Raw genomic sequence first — 17,770 nt, forward strand, 5'->3', positions numbered from 1 at the left:
CTAAAATCATTGCCCATGTGGGAAGATGGGGGTGGGTGGGAGTGGGGTGGACACTGAAACCTCTCCCTGCAAAGCTGGAGCTCGGGGTGGGCCAGTGTGACCATCAGGATAGCAAGGTGACAAGAAAGTGACACCCACACAGCAGTCTGGCTGCTGAGGCCCCACAGAGTACAGAATGCAAAAAGCAAACAAAGAGTGGTTACAGAGACATGGAGCTAGATGCTTGACATTCTTTCAGGTCCACACTCTGGAGCTCTGAGAAGCACCCAGAAAGGCAATCATGTATATTTTAAGAAGGATGACATTTATCTTGAGAGTGCCCTTTCAAGCTCTTGCTGTGGCTTTCCTGGTGGCAAAGGAGGACAGTAGAGTCCCTCACATGACATTCTAACAGGGTGGGAGGGAGACTGACCTGGAGGGTGAAATCCCAGGGTCTCTTCCTCCTCGACAGACTCAAGTTGCTTTAAAGGACACCCAACACAACCACCGCATTTTGGACACACTTCTGCCTTATTCTGGGGAGGAGCGAACCCTTAGCAGGAGGTCTCGATTTTTTTCAAAATCATGATTTGGAACACCCCACCTCTTAGTGCCATCTTCCTGTTTCACCCAAAGTTCTTGGTGGTTCTTGCTAAGCCAGAATATGGACTGTCCATTGTGTCTCCTCTAGCCTTCTCTCCGTGGCTGTGGAGGCCTGTCTGAGACATGACACCACGGTTTGTCCCTTGGGCAGTCAAACTCTAAGTTCGTGGAACAAGGCCCTGAACTCTCATGGGGCCTCTGCCACTTGGTTTCACTGTGCTCCTTTGCCCGGTTGAACTCTCTAAACTCCCTCTCCTCTGTGAACAGCACCCGCCTTAGGCTGGGTCAAGTGTCCCCTCTGGGTCTTGGCTCACCCAGAATCCATATATCCCAGAGGCTCGGGGCAGCTCACAACGGGTGGCTCTCCACTCATCCATGAGCCCAAAGATCCCTCCAACCCAGGAGGCAGTTTGTCATCCGAAGTCTTGGGACTAGCTTCTTTTCACGTCAAGTCCTTCGGCCCCCAAAGATGGACTGAGTCTCAATCTGGTTCAGGTGGGTTCTCCACACCTTCTTCTTGTGGCTTATCTGCCTAATGCTAGATGAACACCACACAGTTATAAATACTCAGGTCAATATATATATGCAGGTATAGATATATATATTCTGGTCACTGTTTTACACTTTAACAAAGAAAACCACTAGCCTGCTTTTTCTATTGCTTGTGCCACCCCGACTCCCATCTGCCTGTGGTGTAGCTGGCAGGAAATGTGAGCCACTGAGTCCCGTGGGGTGACCACCTTACGTGGCCCCGTCGCACTGGCCGACAGTCAGTTTCAGAGCCCCCTGCTCGTGCAGGCTCTTGAGGGCCTTGAACTCCAAGGGCATGGTGTGGGGGCTGGCCTGGGAGGTGTAGCCGTACTTGAGGCTGTCATAGTAGTGGTATTTGACAGGGTTCTGGTTCTGATCGAGTGGAAAGGGCCAGAAGCCGTAGAGGTAGATCTGGTTGCAGAACCGCGTGGCCAGGGTGTACATCAACAGGCCAGTGGTGGGTCTTTTGATGTGAACTTTGTTGGTCAGCCAGTATCTGAAAAAAAAAAAAAAAAGGGAAAAAAGAAACATAAGTTTGTGAATCACTGTTTCTGGGAAGAGGGAGATTTTATCCTGCCTGGCAGCCTGCCTCCTGCCACGCCAGGAGCCTTAGGGACCAATCAAGCCACAGATCCCTGGTTGCCTTTGCAGGGGACTGACAACCACCATTGGTTAAGCAGCCGAGCCACTTCTTGGACTGGGAGCTTTCATATACACGAGTTTAAGGAATTCTCAAAACAAGCCTGTCTGTGGGTACGGATGCCGGCGTGGGGACCAGAGACAAAAAGTGGCTTGCCCCAGGTCACCCAGGCAAAAAAGGGCAGCATCTTGACTTGGGTCAGCAAACTTTTTCTGTAAAGGGCCAGATGATAAATATTTATGGTTTCGTGGCCACATAGTCCCAGTTGCAACTGCTGGCCCTCCGTGTAGTTGTAGAATTAAAGAGCCACAGAACACACAGGGGTGTGGGCAGGGCTGCCCTTCAGCAGTACTTTGCTGACTTTGGATAAAGCACCTGCTCTTGCGCGGTGCACGCTGCCTTTCAGGGGTCCCGCTGTGCTTCCCTTTGTGACTGCCATTCCTGACTCTGTCCTTGCTGCTTGAGTGCCTTCAGATCTCCTTCCTGTCCCTGCCTACAGGAGACCCACCTCTGATGCAGTAGCCCGTCTCTGACCACAGGTGACTCTCCTGGAGTCAGGAGTCGAGGAAGAGAAGGAGGAAGAGAAGGAGGAGGAGGAGTCGAGGAGGAGGAGGAGGAGGAGGAGGAGGAGGCGGCGGAGGAGGCTGAAGAGCACTAGACAGTGGTTTGCCCTGGGAGGCTGGGCTCTGCCCACTCTTTTCCTTCTAAACACCCGGCACTACATCTTGGTGTTCCCACCTCTGAAACAGAGCCCCCGCCTCCCACCTCCAGGCACCAGCCAAGGGCAAAGAGAGGAAGCACGGAGAGCTGGAGAGAGCAGGGTGTCAGGCGCACCTGAGCCAAGAGTGCAGTGAGGAGGACACTGTCTCTGTTTCACAGACAAGGACACAGGTGCGGAGGAGGTAAATAATTCAGAAGACTTGAGTTTTAGTGACAGTTCTGTCACCAACAATCTGTGTGCTTTGGAGCAAGTCACTTCTCCCTGCTGAGTCTAATTTTTAAATTTATGCAATGATGGGGCATAGTCCAGATGATCGCCAAGATATCTTCCAGGTTCCAACATTCTAAGACAACTTAGCAGTTTCTCCAGAAATGGGAAAGCGTCCATTCCATTTGTCATCATTCCTGCTTTCCACCACAGTTGCTCTCCCACAGGGACTTAGAACTCACGTGATATGTGGTCTAACCTCTTTATTTCTAGTAAAATCTTCCACTTTCCCTAGGCTGGATCCCTTTAAAAGCAACACTAACACCTTGGCAGAAAGGCGTAATTCCTTACCCCAAATTCCTTGCCACGGTGTCTCTAGACCAGACGTGGTCCACGTTTTCCTGTCTTCAAATGACCCCCGTGAGTCCCCACCCCACATGCTCCCAATTGCCTCTCTGAAAACACCCATCCCCAACCAAAGTAAAGGCGGGTGCAGTTTCCGGTGACTGCACAGTGACGTGTATGACTTTATAATCAAACACACCAATTAAATTCCTGCCAGAAGTAACCGTGTGCCAGACAGAACATTTACATATTGCCGAAAGATGAAACTGTTTTATATTATTCAATGCTTTTAGCTAAAAGGTTGGGGTTGGGGGCAGGTTCAGATACTACTTTCCTTTTGCAAAATGGTTCCTTCTTTAAAAAGGAAACCCCCAAAACGTTACAGAGAGTCCTTCTCAAATTCCTTTCATTTGTTTGTTTGGAGGAAGTATTAGCCTTTGAATCAGACAAGGTTAAAGATTCCTAATAAGCCATATAATTTCAGTAAAGCATGCAATATTTGATAAAGTAAAATGCATCTCCACGGCCCCCAGCCGGATTGTCAGTCCGGGGTGAGTGGAGCCTCTGCTTCGACATTGCTGGTGGAGGCTGTGGTCCCAGACGGCCAGAATCGGGGCGGATGTGGGGATCCTGGGCACAGGAGGAGCCTCCTGAGCGGCCCCTCGTTTGTTCCATAAGCCTGTCACTGGAAGACCCCTTTCCTCGAACTTGCTACGATTTCATCCTGTCTGGGCCAAGAAATTTCCCAGTAGCTGAATTTTCCAACTGGGATTCGGAGGGAGGGACAAAGGCAGAGAAGAGGACAGTGGCTTGGTCACTGCAAACACAATGCAACTGAAAAATAAGCGGAGGAAGGGTTTGTGGACATACTGCAGCTCTTCATCATTTCTTTCCTGTGGGGCGAGGTCTCCATGTGACAGCTCGCTAGGCCGTTACCTTCCACCTCTAGTAGCCCTCCAGGCAGTTCTCTGAAACCTCTCCCTGCTCCAGGTACGATCCGAGTTCCACAGTGCAGAACATAAACTCTGCAAGACCTGGCCCCCGCCTCCCCCAGGGGCGGCTCTCACCCACGCTGCGCTCCTGCGCACAACGCACGGCCACAGCTCCCGTGGCTCCGTGCTGTCGCACGCACAGGCCTCCCCTATCACTGCTCGGATCGAGACTCCTTTGCGCTTTTGCCCTGCCTCTGGGCTGTACAGAGTGTGTCCCTGTGGGCAGCTGTGGTCACCTGCACACCAGCGGCTTCCCTGGGCTCCGTCTCAGGGGCTGCAGTGCGCACGCGTGCCTTTCCTGCTGAGCTGCTGCCAGTCCTGCTGTCTCTGTGCCGGGGCCTGGAGAAGCTTGACTGCTGAAGAAGTGGATGGTCCTGTATGTGTGCTTGGTTTTTCTTTTTTCCTCTTCCATCTGTGATTCCATGGGGCCTTGGCCGATTTTCTCTGGGGTAGGTAGGGGGCTGGGGCAGGGGCAGGCGGGTACTGGTCTCGTAAGAAAAAGATCTGGGACCGTGAGGAGCAGCCTATGGGTAGCGTGTCCCACCGAAGCCCTGGCTGGGTCTGGGCCAGACTTCCCGCCGCTCTGCTGATGTGTTGCTCGATGGTCCTGAGGTCCCTTCTCCTTGGCCACAGGGAGGCCTGGGGCTAGAAGAAACCAGAGCAGTGCATCTGCCTCCCGTATCCGCTGCTCTGCCCAGGACGCAGAGAGCTTGCGCTGACGTCCCATTTCTGCCCCGTTGCCCTCTCCCTCTGAGGGAGGAGGGATGAGCCAGGCTGAGGTGGTCCCCGGGGATGCCTGCTGCTGGGGGGGGCGGGCAGCCAGCATCAGCCATCCTGGCTTCAGACCAGGTAACACCGCTGGGACGCTGACACTGGGGAGCCACTCCCCAAAGAATCCCCAAGACGCTAAAAGTACTGCCTGCAGCTATTGGGTGTTTTCAAGCGGCGGTACTGTGGTCAGGGTTATTAGAAAACTGCCCACATCTCAGCTCTGCTCTGAGCTCTAGGTGAGGTCTGTCTGGTTTGAACAGCTCATTTACGCGCCTTCCTCTCTCTTCAAACCTTCCCACCCACACTACACGGCTCCTCCCCGCCGCCCCCATCACCCAACTGTGACCTGACCCAGCACCAGTAGCCCCCTGCCAGCATCTCACCCTTACCCAGCACTTCACAGGGTGTCCTCGACCCCGACGCGCACCACAGACCCAGGCCCCGCGGGGCCTGAGGACGGAGCAAGACCTCAGAGGGTGAGGAGCAGAACCGGGGCTTCCCTTCAGGCCTTCTGACTGCAAGTCCGTGTTCTTTCCCCTTCGTGTTGCAGCCCCAGCAGATTCGTGGGCAGCCAGGAATGTGGCTCGTCTAACGTGATCGTCCTGGGACTGCCCTGTGTGGCCATCTGCTCAGTCACCAGCTAATATGGGAGGCACAGTGCTGGCTTGGGGGATGCTTGATGCTGAGGTTGGGGCTTGTTGGATAAGGAACCCTTGCTGAGACCACCTCAGCACTGTCTGTGCTCAACTGAGCTAAGCCGAGCTTGGAAAGCTCTGGGGGACGAAGGCAAGGGGATCGTAAACAGGAGAAAAATCCCAGAAGAGCAGGGGCTGATGTTGGGATCCTCCCACACACCCCTGCAAAGTGCTTGTCCACATCCCACAGTGGGGAGCTCCCCTGCTCCTAAACTAGTGCATTGCATTTTCAGCTCTGACGCGGAGGTCCTCACCTTAGGCTGCACACTGGAGTCACCTGGAGCTTTAAGAGATGCATGGATCTCACTCCCAGGTGCAGCCTGGACGCTGGGATTTTTACATCCTCCCCCAGAAATTCAAATGTGCAGCGAAGACTAAGTCCTGTTCTGCCTGGTAGGTGGTTCTGCCAAAAGAACCCAAAGATGAGATGTATTTAGAAGAAAAGAGTAAGCATTAGGAATAGTCACAGAGTTTCAAAGACTACTGGGCCTGGAGAACGCACGTAGCTCAGCAGCCTGGCAGGGGATATAACCGAGTGAGCTGGCATTTGGGGGCATGTGTAAGGAAAACTGACACCTGGCCTCAGTGTTGCCATGGCAGTAGGGAGCCGTGGGGATTGGGGCATCTCAGTGGGTGCCCGGTTTTATTGTATCCAGTATGGTGCTCTCAGATCTTCTGATCTTTTTGAGTATCAGAAATCTGGATTTTTATGCATAGTCTTCAAATTTTTAAATGTTAGCAAACTAATTAAAAAAAAAAAAACCACCACGTGAAGCCGTATTGGGTGAATCAAATAGGCCATATCTGTGTAGTAAATCCACGGGCCTTCTGGATTGAACTTGTCTTTTTCTTTCATTTCCCAGAGGAAAATGTGGGAGTCCCGGGGACTTGCTTGAGAAGAGACATGCTTCTTGTGCAGCTGGGTGGACAGATCTGGATAAAATGTAGCTTCCAAGACGCCTGGTTCTTGGGCATTTTTCACCCCAGGGCAATTCTGGGAAGGGTTTGAGCTGGGAGTATGTTGGTTGCGGCTACAGGCCAATGCTACCCAGGGACACTTGAGCCACCGGCAGCGTCCCCGCACGAGACCATCTCACTGATGCTCACTCCCTGAGGCCTAACACTGGCCAAATAAACAATGGTCTGTTTACTTTCTGATAGTAAGGCCTTAGCAGGGGAAGGCCTTTGGAAATGAATTTCTTTTCAGGCCATCAACACTATGCCTGGAAAGGGGGAGAGAAGAATTTAACCAGTGATGAGACATCCAAGTAGCTCATGGGTGGTTCTGAGGCTACACAGACATGAGCTACATCCCCTTGCCTTTCCCAACGTGTCCCTTTGGTGAACTCTTATTTTTCCCCTCCAAAATAAAAGCACATGCATCACATCTTCCTGGAAATATTCCCCTTGTTCTACCCTCTTCTCCCCAGCTCAGACTGTGCTAATCACCTCCATCTGATCATTAGGCTTCGTGTCTGCTTCTCTGACTGCGCTTAGCAACCCGGGCTGATCACTCATTACTGTATGAGTGGGGCTCCTACACAAAATTCTGTGACCTCCCCAAGAGCAGGGACCCCACCTTACACCCTTCTGTAGGAGGATTCAAAGGCATCCGGCTCAGTGCGTGCTGTATTCAAGGCGCCACGGCAGAGACGGTTGCGCTCAACAAACAGCGCATGGGCTCTCCCGCATCTCCCAGCATCCCTCGTAACTGGGCTGGGGTCATGTGGCCAGTTCTGGCCTATAGGCTGCGACAAGAAATGTGCCCTTTCTTGGCTGATGTTCTTTGAGGGCAGGTTCTCCCACTTTCTCTTCTCTTGCCTTGGAGAACTTCGAAGCCTCCTGTTACGATGGTGTCGGCCTGAGACGGAAGAATCCTAGGTTCCTGAATCGCTGCTTGGAAGAGAGTCCCCGCCAACTCGCATCACACTTGGCAAGAGTGAGAAATAAACTTCTGTTGTGCTAAAGCACTGGCGTCTCGGGGTGTGTTATTGTAGCACAGCCTAGAATTGATTATCCTGACTTTTATTGCACTCAGCAAATGCTGGACTCCAGTGGAATTGAAAAATGGAAAGACGTAGGCAAGAACAAAGCAGCGTGTGTGGCTTTGTAACTGTGGCCAGCTGGGACAGGAATAGAAACGCCCAACCCCTCAGATCTGGGGCCAGGCTTTTCACCAGAATCGCTAACCGGGAAAGGTGTTAACAGCAGCGAGGCTCCAGAACAAATCGAGGGCTCAGCGGCGTGGCGGGACCCACTTATTTCCTGTTCTGCCTTCACAGGTAAACAAGAACTCCTGGCGATGTCTGACGGGGACACAGGAGTGCCATTTAATGAGCAGCTTGTAACAGAAGCTGACCGAGTTATGCAGGAACAAATCACTCTCGATTTCCTTTATGTCTCCTCAGTTGCTCTGGCCAATTTAAAGACTGTCCGTGGCCAACTTGTAGACTGTTTCTTTCCTTAGGATAACAGCTGGGTGCTAAAACACAAACTAATTAATTCAGCCTTCCTGAATGAGGTTAGCTGGATGCATCCGGGACACTGTATCGACAATGCACCTTTAATATCCCAGTCTTGAGATTTTAATTAGAAGGCAAAGTAATCTCAAAGAAGGCAGCAATTATTTTTCAGATTGGCTACCCCAATTGCCATGACGATTAAGCGGCGTATTTTATGAGCATGGACAGCGATCAATGAGGATTGCCAAAATCATCGCTAAAGCACATTTGTCCTTCTCCCTAGTTTTCTGGGCTGGGTACGTGGCAAGCATAGTGGCTGCTGCTGTTGGCAGAAGGGACCAAGAGGACCTTCTCCAAGAAATTAAAAACACAGGGATAGAGTTCATAATGTCCTTAAAAAGCAGGACTGCCTCAAAGGTGGCTGTCCAGGGACACTTGCTGATACTTTGTGCACAAGAGCAGCAGCAGAGCTGGGGACAGAGATCTCAGACTGCTGGTGTCCTCCCTGTATCAGCAGCCTCAGCCCCAACCTGGGCCCCCAAAGCCCACTGCTGTCCTTTCTTGGGGACCACTGCTCAGGGCTCTGGTGTGCGGCAGCGTTGAGACTGCCCGGCTCTGGCAGGGGTTGTCATTAGGAGCTGGCCAAGCCATGGGGATGCTGGAGACTGATTTCTCACCCCCAGGCCTCCGGGCCTGCCCAAGCCAACACTCTCGCTCGAGCCAGCCGGGCTGGCCTCAGAGAAGACCACGCCACTGAAAACTGTCCAGTGACTCCTGGAGTCCACAGGATAAAATCTGACGGCCTCTGCCAAGCTGTGAAGCTCTTGAGAACTGGGCCTGCAAATCTTGCCCAGACCCTGGTGTGCACAGCCACACTGCTATAAGCAATTTCTTGGTTTCTTCCAGGATACCTCCCACGTGCTTCTTGCTGGCAGTCCCTTCTTAGGTCTGAGCTTTGATGTCACTTCCTCCAGGAAGCCTCCCGGACCTCCCTGGATGGTTTCGTGTCCTGTTTGTTGTTCTTCCCCTATCATGGAACCCATGACGTGACACTAATTAATTGTTTGCTTGTCTTTTCCTTCCCTATGATTTAAAATTCTGTAAACAAGTGGACTGACTTCCTGCTTCTCTAGAACTCCAGAAGTGGGTACTTCACAAATCTTAATTTCATTCAGTGAAGCAATGGATGAAAATTAGCAAGCAGAGGGCAGTGGATCACTCTGGGGCCATTGCCGGGAGAGGTGAAGGAGCCCAGCTTCATTCTAAACCTTTCTAGACAGCCACCAGGACAGGCAGGCAACCACCACCCTGGATAGCAAGTTGCCAGAAGTGAGGAGGAAGACCAGGCTGCTGGTCGTTTGGCGGTTCCTCCTGCGACAGGGTGGGCCCCTCAGAGGAGAGAGGTTGCTGCTCATGCCCAAGTATCACCTCTGACCCCACAGGCCCAGTAAGACCGTTTCTTGGGGCTTAAACCTTCTGGCTGGATTCCAGAGTTTAAATTGATGCCACTCCAAACAAACAAAATTATATTCACTCTCATTCACAATCAAAGGAATCCAATTTCAAACAACAGATACCATTTTTCACTGGATTGGCAAATATAACAAATGTTGATAGCACACCTGTTGGTGAGGTTACCAGAAAACAGCCATTTTCAATGATTGTAGGTGAGGGTGTACATTGGCACCTACTTCTAGGAAGGGCAATTGGCGCTATCTATGAAAATTAACAATGCAAATTGGCAAAGACATTTCTAAAAAGAGAGCCTGTGGGGGCAAGGGCAACATATGTAACCTAAACATCTGTACCCCCATAATATGCTGAAATTAAAAAAAAAAAATAAAAAGAGAGCCTATAGATTCACATCTGCTTGCAGATACCAGTACGAGGGTGATCGATGGAGCATTGATCATTCTGGCAAAAGACTGGACACATTCTCAACCCCCCCAACTCTTCTGCTTACATGAATTACGGTCCAGACTCACGGTGAACTGCTAGGCAGCCGTGAAGGAGAACGAGGCGGTGTGTGTCGATATGCAATAATTTCCAGAATTTAGCAAGGTGCAGTACTTAAAACATGTTCCCTTATGTGTAAAAAGGGATATTTCTGGAAGGATCCACACACAGAAAACCAGTTGAACAGGCTGCCTCTGTGGTGGTGGGGGGGACGAGGGGTGTGGGGCTGAGCTTGCTTGTCACTTTAAATCCTTTTTTCCCATTTGGATTTTTCTTTTTACTATGTGCACTGCTATTTTAAAAAAAATGAGAAAGAGAATCTATTAAAGACAAACAAGTGCCAGCAGCCATCTGTGCCGTAATACCGCAGACCTCTCCCCTTCTCTGCGGAACACACTTCCAGAGAGGCGAGTGTGGTCTGCCTCACTCCCTGTCCGCTGGAGGAGGCTGGGACCAGGGGGGGAAGGGACTGACCCTGGGGCCACATTCTCTGGATGAGATGGCCTGTCTGGAGGGGCACCTCGACCTGTGCTGTTCTCGCCCTTTGTTCTTTGTCCCTTGCCTAGGCGCTCACCCTGCCCTCCCGTCTCTGCTCCCTGCTGGCCGGTGGCAGGGCCTGCTTTGCTCATCGGTCTGCAGGCCCTGGCGGGAGGTGGGCTGAATCACTGCCATCCCAAGGCTCAGGCCCAGCACTCCTGGTGCCTCATTAAGCACAAATTCACAGCCTTGTCAGCACCAGGCCAGTGGGCTGGGCATCTGCATGAGCCAAAGAGCTGCTTTCTGCCCGAGGGCCGCCCTCTCTGTAGGTCGCAGCCTCCCCGCTGTTGTAATTAAATTAGAGCCACTCGCCACCAGCTGCTGACCACGGCGTCCCACTTCCCATGGCCATGCTCACGTGCCTTGGTGTCCTTCCCCTCTGTTGCTCACCCCCCTCGCCAACAGTCAGCCAGGGCACTGTGCCACTCAGAGGGCCGGCAGAGCCAGAGGCCCCTGGGAGAGCTGCTCAAGCTGGGGTGGGGGCTGAAGCCTCCCTTGCTGGCATCAGAGGCCGGGCCCTGCCAGCTGCCGGTGAGAGTGGAAGGCCAGGCCTCTGCGCTGGCTTCGGCACCACGCTCCTCTGCCCCCGTAGTGCCCAGGCCGGTGGACTGCCTCAGATGCGCAGGAGTCTTACAAGCACCCTGTGGGGCAGAGATGCTCCTGGCACAGAGGTGTTGAATCAAACAGTCCTGGCATGGGAAGGGGGACCACCTACCAAATGTCATGGATTGATTTATGTCCCTTCACCACATTCATGTGCTCAAGTTCTAACCCCCAGTACACTGGAATGTGACCTTATTTGGAGATAGGGTCTTCACAGAGGTAACCAAGTTAAAATTGAGCCATAAGGGTGGGCCTTAATCCAACATGACTGCCGTCCTTATAAACAGGGAAAACGCGGAGACAGACAGGCATACAGGCAGCACGCCACGTGAACAGGAAGACGGCCATCTGCGAGCCGTGGATAGGGCCTGGAACAGCTCCTCCCTCACAGCCCCAAGAAAGAACCAGCTGTGCTGACCCCTTGGGTTTGTACTTCCAGCCTCTAGAAGGGTGAGACCATGCATTTCTGTTGTTTAAGGCGCCCCATCTATGGGACTTTGCTATGGCAGCCCCAGTCAGCAAACCAACATGCCAAGTCTGTCTGTATGATGTGGCTTTCCCCCTCCACGGCCCCAGTGAGGGTGCTTGGCTGCTGCCTGGACATCTCCAGCGATGCTGAATTCACAGCCTCCCAAGCGGCAGTCAAGCTCATTTCAGGTGATCTTATTTCTTAGAATGTTCTTCCCAGTGTCCAGATGGACTCTGGCCTCCTCCCCCAACCCTGGTATTACACCTGGAACCTCACAGACCAAATCTATGAGCCCCTCAAGGGCAGAAACCTTGTTTTACTGATTTTTTTCTTATTCCGCTAGCACAGGCCTGGAGCCTTTAAGTGCCTAAGGAGTGTTTGTTGAATGCCAGAGGATGGCTCTCACGCTTCTTAGAGCCTTCTTCTCTCTCAACACCTTTCAACTTCCAAATTTCTCTGCCACTGTGGTCCTTCTCCAGCCTGGTACCCAAAACTAAAGGTGATTCTCCGAGTGGAATACGATGAGGCAGAGTAAAACAAGGCCACCACTGACCTCTCTGACTCACAAAGATGTTCTACACCCCTTGTTGCAGCTTAAGATCACGTCACTTTTTTGAGCAACCACACACCCACTGAGGGTTGGTACCATTCATCCCTCTGCTTTGTGCAAATGTTTTGAACCTGAGTACAGAATTTTGCATGTGTCCATATGAAATTTCTTCTTTGACTGATTTGGATTTAACCCTGAGATCCAAATATTGAGAATCATCCAAAAGTCACGTCACTAGTGAATTTGCTAGATAGACCACTGATGCTCCTATTCAAGTCACTGGTAAAAATGGGGACAGGCACCGAGCCTGGGGGCAGGTTCAACATTAATTTACTTGATTAGCATCCTTTGGGTGTCAATGGCCACCAGATAGTGGTGAACCTATCAAGGACACATGAAGGAGGTGGCCGTGGGAAGAGTAGAGACCTTTGATGTCTGTACATGTGGATGCTAATTCCAGCTCCCACCTCCTCCTCATCTGCGTGACGTTGTGCAACATACTTGCCATTTCTAAACCTTAGTTTCCTTATGAATAAAAAGGGCATGAAAGTAGCATCTATCTTATAAGGTTGTTCTGAGAAGTTAACCTGTGTTAGCTCCACGTTGCCCATAAAACGCTTTGTCAAAATAGCTGACTTATACGAAACGACTGAGCCCACGTCTACCTGTCTGGGCAAAGATTGCTCATCCCAGATGGCCCTTTTTCAATTCTGCACGATTTGGAGAAGATCACCGCCAGCTGCTCGCTGGTCTTACTGCAAGTTTTCCCCTGGGATGTTCATTGGTCTTGATTTCGTTGATAGCAGCGGCTCCCAAACTTCCGCTGTGCACCGAATGGCCTGGAGCGCTGTTAGAACAGAGTGCTGGGCCCCACCCCTAGCCTTTGTGATTTAGTAGGTCTCAGGTAGGCTGAAGAATTTGTATTTCTAACAAGTTCCCAGGGATTCTGATGCTGCCGGCCTGGGGACCATACTGAGAACCACCGGTCTAGCACAGCAAACTGTGCCTGTCAGTAAAGACGACAAAGGCCCAGTTCCCACATCCAGGCAAAAGACCCATCTCCTTTGCTGAAAACACAGAGATAAAACAGGAGTTGAGGCGTCCATTCGACCTTCGTCCTTTGCTGCCTCTAAACCATCTGCCCTTATCCTTTTGGCTCTTCTTGTTTGAAACATAAAAAGCCCTTTTTCTTTTTCTTAATATTTCCATCCGCTCAAGCCCATTCTGGCTTTGCCCTCCCTGACATGATTCTTCTGGGCCCCTCACCATTTCCTAGTTCCGTGCAATCGAGGAAAGTGGGTGGGGACTAGGAGCAGGGAGATGTCCTGGGTCTGGCCTTTACCAGCCATGGGGCAAGGAACTCCTTCAGGCTCAGTTTTCTTATCTTGAAAGTGGGGATAATGGCAGCAGTTCTCTCACTGCACAAGACAACGCTTAGCATGGTGTCTGACACGTAAGCGTTCACTGTGGTAACAGGTGCGCCTCATCTATGTTTCTGCATGTCCCGGTGCAAGCCATCCAGAGCAGCATTCAGAATGTGTGACTGCGCAGTCACCATCTGAGGACGTCTGCTCTTCCTCTGGAAGATGTCTTGGATGTGAAGGTACAGCCAAGTAGATCTGGCAGGTGAAGCCAAAGGCACGGTCACAGGTGAATGGCATGAAGAGCCCCCACTGGGTTTCAACACGACAGTGTTGTGTCTCATGTGCTCTGAACCACTGCAGTGTGCGCCTGGAGTCCGGACGCGCTGCTACCCGCTGCGGTCTACTAGCACCACCAGCCCACTGCGCTCACTGCCACCCTCCACCCCAATCCGGAACTAGGAGGGTACAAGCTTCTGCTGCATCTGGTGCTGTGATTAGAGCCAGATAATGTGGCTCGGCTCCTGGCTGCGCCACTTACTGGCTGGGTGACCTCATACAAATCACCTAACTTGTCCCAGCATTGAGTTCCGCATTTACAAAATGGAGACACTAGTATGTCTCCAAAGTTGATTCTCACTTGAAACTCCCACCAGCAAAGCACGAAAGTTCCAATTTCTCCACATCTTCACCAACACTTTAAAAGAAATTGTTTTGATGACAGCCATGCTAGTGGGTATGAAGTGTATCTCATGGCAGTTTTGACTTGTATTTCCCTAATGATTGGTGGAGCATACCGTCATGTACTTATTGGCCATTGGCATATCTTCTTTGGAGAAATGTCTATTCAAGTCCTTTGCTCATTTTTAAATTGGTTTTTTGTTTTCTGGGGTTTTCTCTGCTGTTAGTTGTAGGAGTTCTTTATATATCCTGGATGTTAATCCCTTGTCAGGTATATTATCTGTAAATATTGTCTCCCATTCTATGACTTCTCTTTTCACTTTCTTGATATATTGTCCTTTGATATACAAATATTTTCAATTTTGATACAGTCCAATATATCTATCTTTTCTTTTGCTACCTGTGCTTTTGGTGTCATACTTAAGACACCATCGCCAAACCCAAGGTGATGAAGATCTTCCCCTATGTTTTCTTCTGAGTGAATTTCTTCCAAGTAAAATGTACATTTAAAAATAGTTAAAATGGTACATTTTGTTAGGTATATTTTATCACAATAAAATATTTTATTCCCACACCCCATACCTTATAAACAGGGGATTTACTGGGCAACACATCTTTAAATAAGGAAACAAGATTATTCTGCAAACTATAGTCCACTACTGAGACTTCAAGGTGAAGAACTCATGACTGACTGATCTGACTTGGTCCATTGCTCCGACTACTACAGTCCTGTATTAAATTGAGCTAAATGCACTTTCCTTCTCGTGGTTTCGCCCTCCAGATCTCCTGAGTCCATAGAACAGGTCTAATCCCGTTCCCACGAAGTAGCTCTCCATGTGGCTGGTGGCAGCTGCCATGACCACATTAGTCACGACTGATTGGTTGCATGCTGCCCCCGTGGGGCTCAGGGGGAAGACAGGTGATTTAATCAAACAAGTCATGGCTCTGGCATTGAACCCTTTGCAAGTGTCCCTACCTCCAGCGTCCATGTTTCTGACGCGAGGCCACATTGCCTGTTGGCCAGGTTCCTCCTCAGCCTTCTTCTCTACAATCCCTTGGTCTTTCGTCATGTGATTTTGTTCTGTGTCTCTCCCCAGCCTATTTCTCCATTTGCAGTGACTGCCAGGTAAGGTCCACCAAGGCAGAGGCTTACTGCACACACTGCCCACTTTTTCACCGATGCCCTACTGGATCCCGCACCCTACCAGGCCCAATGGCCCACGGAGGGAGAGGACCATTGGTGGAAATCCATTCCAAGGCCCCCGACATCCCCTTCTCCCCACCTTCTCCCCTTGCTAAGGCAGAGGCCATCCCCACCCATCTCTCCTGCAGTATTTCCTCCCGGGAGCTCCTGCATCTGAAGATGTGGCAATCTCAGGATTAACAGCCTGTTTGTTTAAAGGGCTTATTACTGGTGCTTAATGCTATTTTGACAGATGAAAGTGAGTCAATTATAGCTGGAAATAGCTCTGGCTGCATAGTTTCTTCCAGGTGGTTGCCCATTCCTCATCCAAGGGACTGTGTCTTTTTCCTCTTGTCCCTTTGGGCCTCCAAATTATCTTAAGAGTTTCCTCCTTCCAGGAAGAAACAATATTTAAGGCGAGGAGCCTAAATCCATGAGATGGGAGGTGCTGCTGCAGACCCACTCTGCGACAGGGATGCAGTGAAAAGATGCTGAAGGGACAACCTCCAGGCTAAGGGGTGAGCCTGTGTCCATACAGGCCTCACTCTGCCCCTTACTGAATGTCTCTCCACGTCTGTCTTGGGGGCAACGGGTTTCCTGTGTTGATACCCATCATAATGAGACCAGTGCTGGTCACAGGCTTGGGTACCCTGGGAATCACCTTTACGAGGACAAGAGTTCTTTGTGGGTGGTGCAGAGGGCTCCCCAGGGTCACATCGAGTTATGCTAAGGCCTCCATGAAGGGCATTGCGATGCATCTCGGTCAGCAGGGAGTCTGTGCACTGGGATCCCTCGTGTCCCTGGGGAAGGGCTGTGGCCTGCCATGCAGCTGGATGGGCAACTGGACACAGGGCCTGGCCCCACGCTGGGAGGTCAGGAGTGTGGTGGGGTATATATTTGTAACAGGCATCTCAAACTTAACAGGTCCAAGAAAAACTCTCTTTCTCAATACCCCCAAGCACGCTTGGGCTTCTCCAGCTCTCCTATCACAGAGTATGGCACTGCCATCCACACATTTGCTCAAGCTCTTAACCTCAGAGTCATTCTGGATTTTTCTCTTTCTCTCACCCCTTATGGTCCTTAAATAGAATCCACCAGAAAATCCTGCTGCCTCTACTTCCAAATTGTATAGCAAATCTGACCAATCTGTTACATATCCTATGCCGCCATCCTGGTTTAAGCTACCATTATTTTCTGCCTGAAACAGCGTCGTAACAAAGACTCCAGCTTTCATTCTTGCCAGAGGGATCTTTTAAAGACAGAAATCAGATCTCCCCCTCACCTCCACAACTGCCCTTCAAGCTGAGATTCCAGTCTAAACTCCTCACCGTGGCCCAGAGGCTGTGCGCACTCTGGCCCGGCCTCTCTCGCAACCCCTCCTGTGCCTTTGCTCCTCGCTTACTCTGCGCCGACCACGCTTATCTCTTTGCTGATCTTTGAACACACACTCCCACCTCGGGGCCTTTGCGTGTGAGGTTCCCTCCACCTGGACGTTTCCTCCCCCAGATCTGCACCTGGCTGGTGCCTTCTCGTCCCTCAAGTCTTAGCTCAAACCAACTTCTTTCCAGGGAAGACTTTTCTGATAGCACTATTTGAAAGTATCTTATTTGTTTATCAGTAATTTATCTTCTCCTATAAGAAAACTTAAAAAAAAATTTTATTAAATTTTAATTAATTAATTAATTTTAGGGACGGGGTCTCACTCTGTTGCCGAGGCTGGAGTGCAGTGCCATCATCATAGCCTGCTGTAATTTTGAACTCCTGGGCTCAAGCGATCTTCCTGCCTCAGCCTCCTGAGTAGCTGGGACAACAGGCATGTACCACCATGCCTGCCTCATTTTTCTATATTTTTGTAGAGTTGGGGTCTTGCTATGTTGCCCAGGCTGGTCTCAAACTCCTGGCCTCAAGTGATCCTCCAGCCTTGGCCTTCCAGAGCTACTGTACCCGGCTTACAAGAAAACTTAAGTGCTAATGAGATCTGGGACTTTATCTTATTCACTACTGTATCACAGTGTCTACAACAGGTTCTGGCACACAGTTAGCACTCAATGAATATTTGTTGAATGAATATATGTAGGTTTTAAAACATGTTCACAAATGGGCACTCTTCCATTAAGAGGTTGGGTCTATGTCCACTCCCCTTGATTCTGGGCCACCTTAGTGACTAGCTGGCCAGTAGATTATGATAGAAGTGACACTGTGTAGTCTTAAAAGGTGATGCGGCCTTGGTCTCTGGACCACTTGTGCTGGAGACTGAGCCACCACGTATGCAGTCTGACCACTCTGATGTGAGGAAGCCCAATCCAGCCCACACAGAGAGAACACATGGAGAAGCCCTAAGATAACACGAAGAGGGAGAGACGCGTGGTCAACCCCAGCTGCTCTGGCCCGCACTGTTCCACCTCCAGACAATCTGACTGCAATTGTATGAGAGAGCCTGACTAGAACCATCCAGCTGAGCCCTTCCTAAATTTCTGACCAACA

General features: G+C 50.7%; 1 protein-coding gene across 2 annotated transcripts in view; it reads right to left on the reverse strand.

Moving 5' to 3' along the window:
• Window positions 1–325: 325 nt before the first annotated feature.
• The window catches only part of ST8SIA2 (ST8 alpha-N-acetyl-neuraminide alpha-2,8-sialyltransferase 2), a 67,427-nt gene continuing 49,982 nt past the window's right edge, over window positions 326–17,770 (reverse strand). For both annotated transcript variants that reach the window (XM_012643712.1, XM_012643713.1), the window contains one exon: window positions 326–1,609. In XM_012643712.1, the coding sequence (XP_012499166.1) occupies window positions 1,324–1,609 (286 nt within the window). In that variant the 3' untranslated portion in view covers window positions 326–1,323. The remainder of the gene's footprint in view (window positions 1,610–17,770) is intronic.

The sequence above is a fragment of the Propithecus coquereli genome, unplaced genomic scaffold (genome assembly GCF_000956105.1).
Source record: "Propithecus coquereli isolate 6110/MARCELLA unplaced genomic scaffold, Pcoq_1.0 Scaffold20, whole genome shotgun sequence".
Lineage (NCBI taxonomy): Eukaryota > Metazoa > Chordata > Mammalia > Primates > Indriidae > Propithecus > Propithecus coquereli.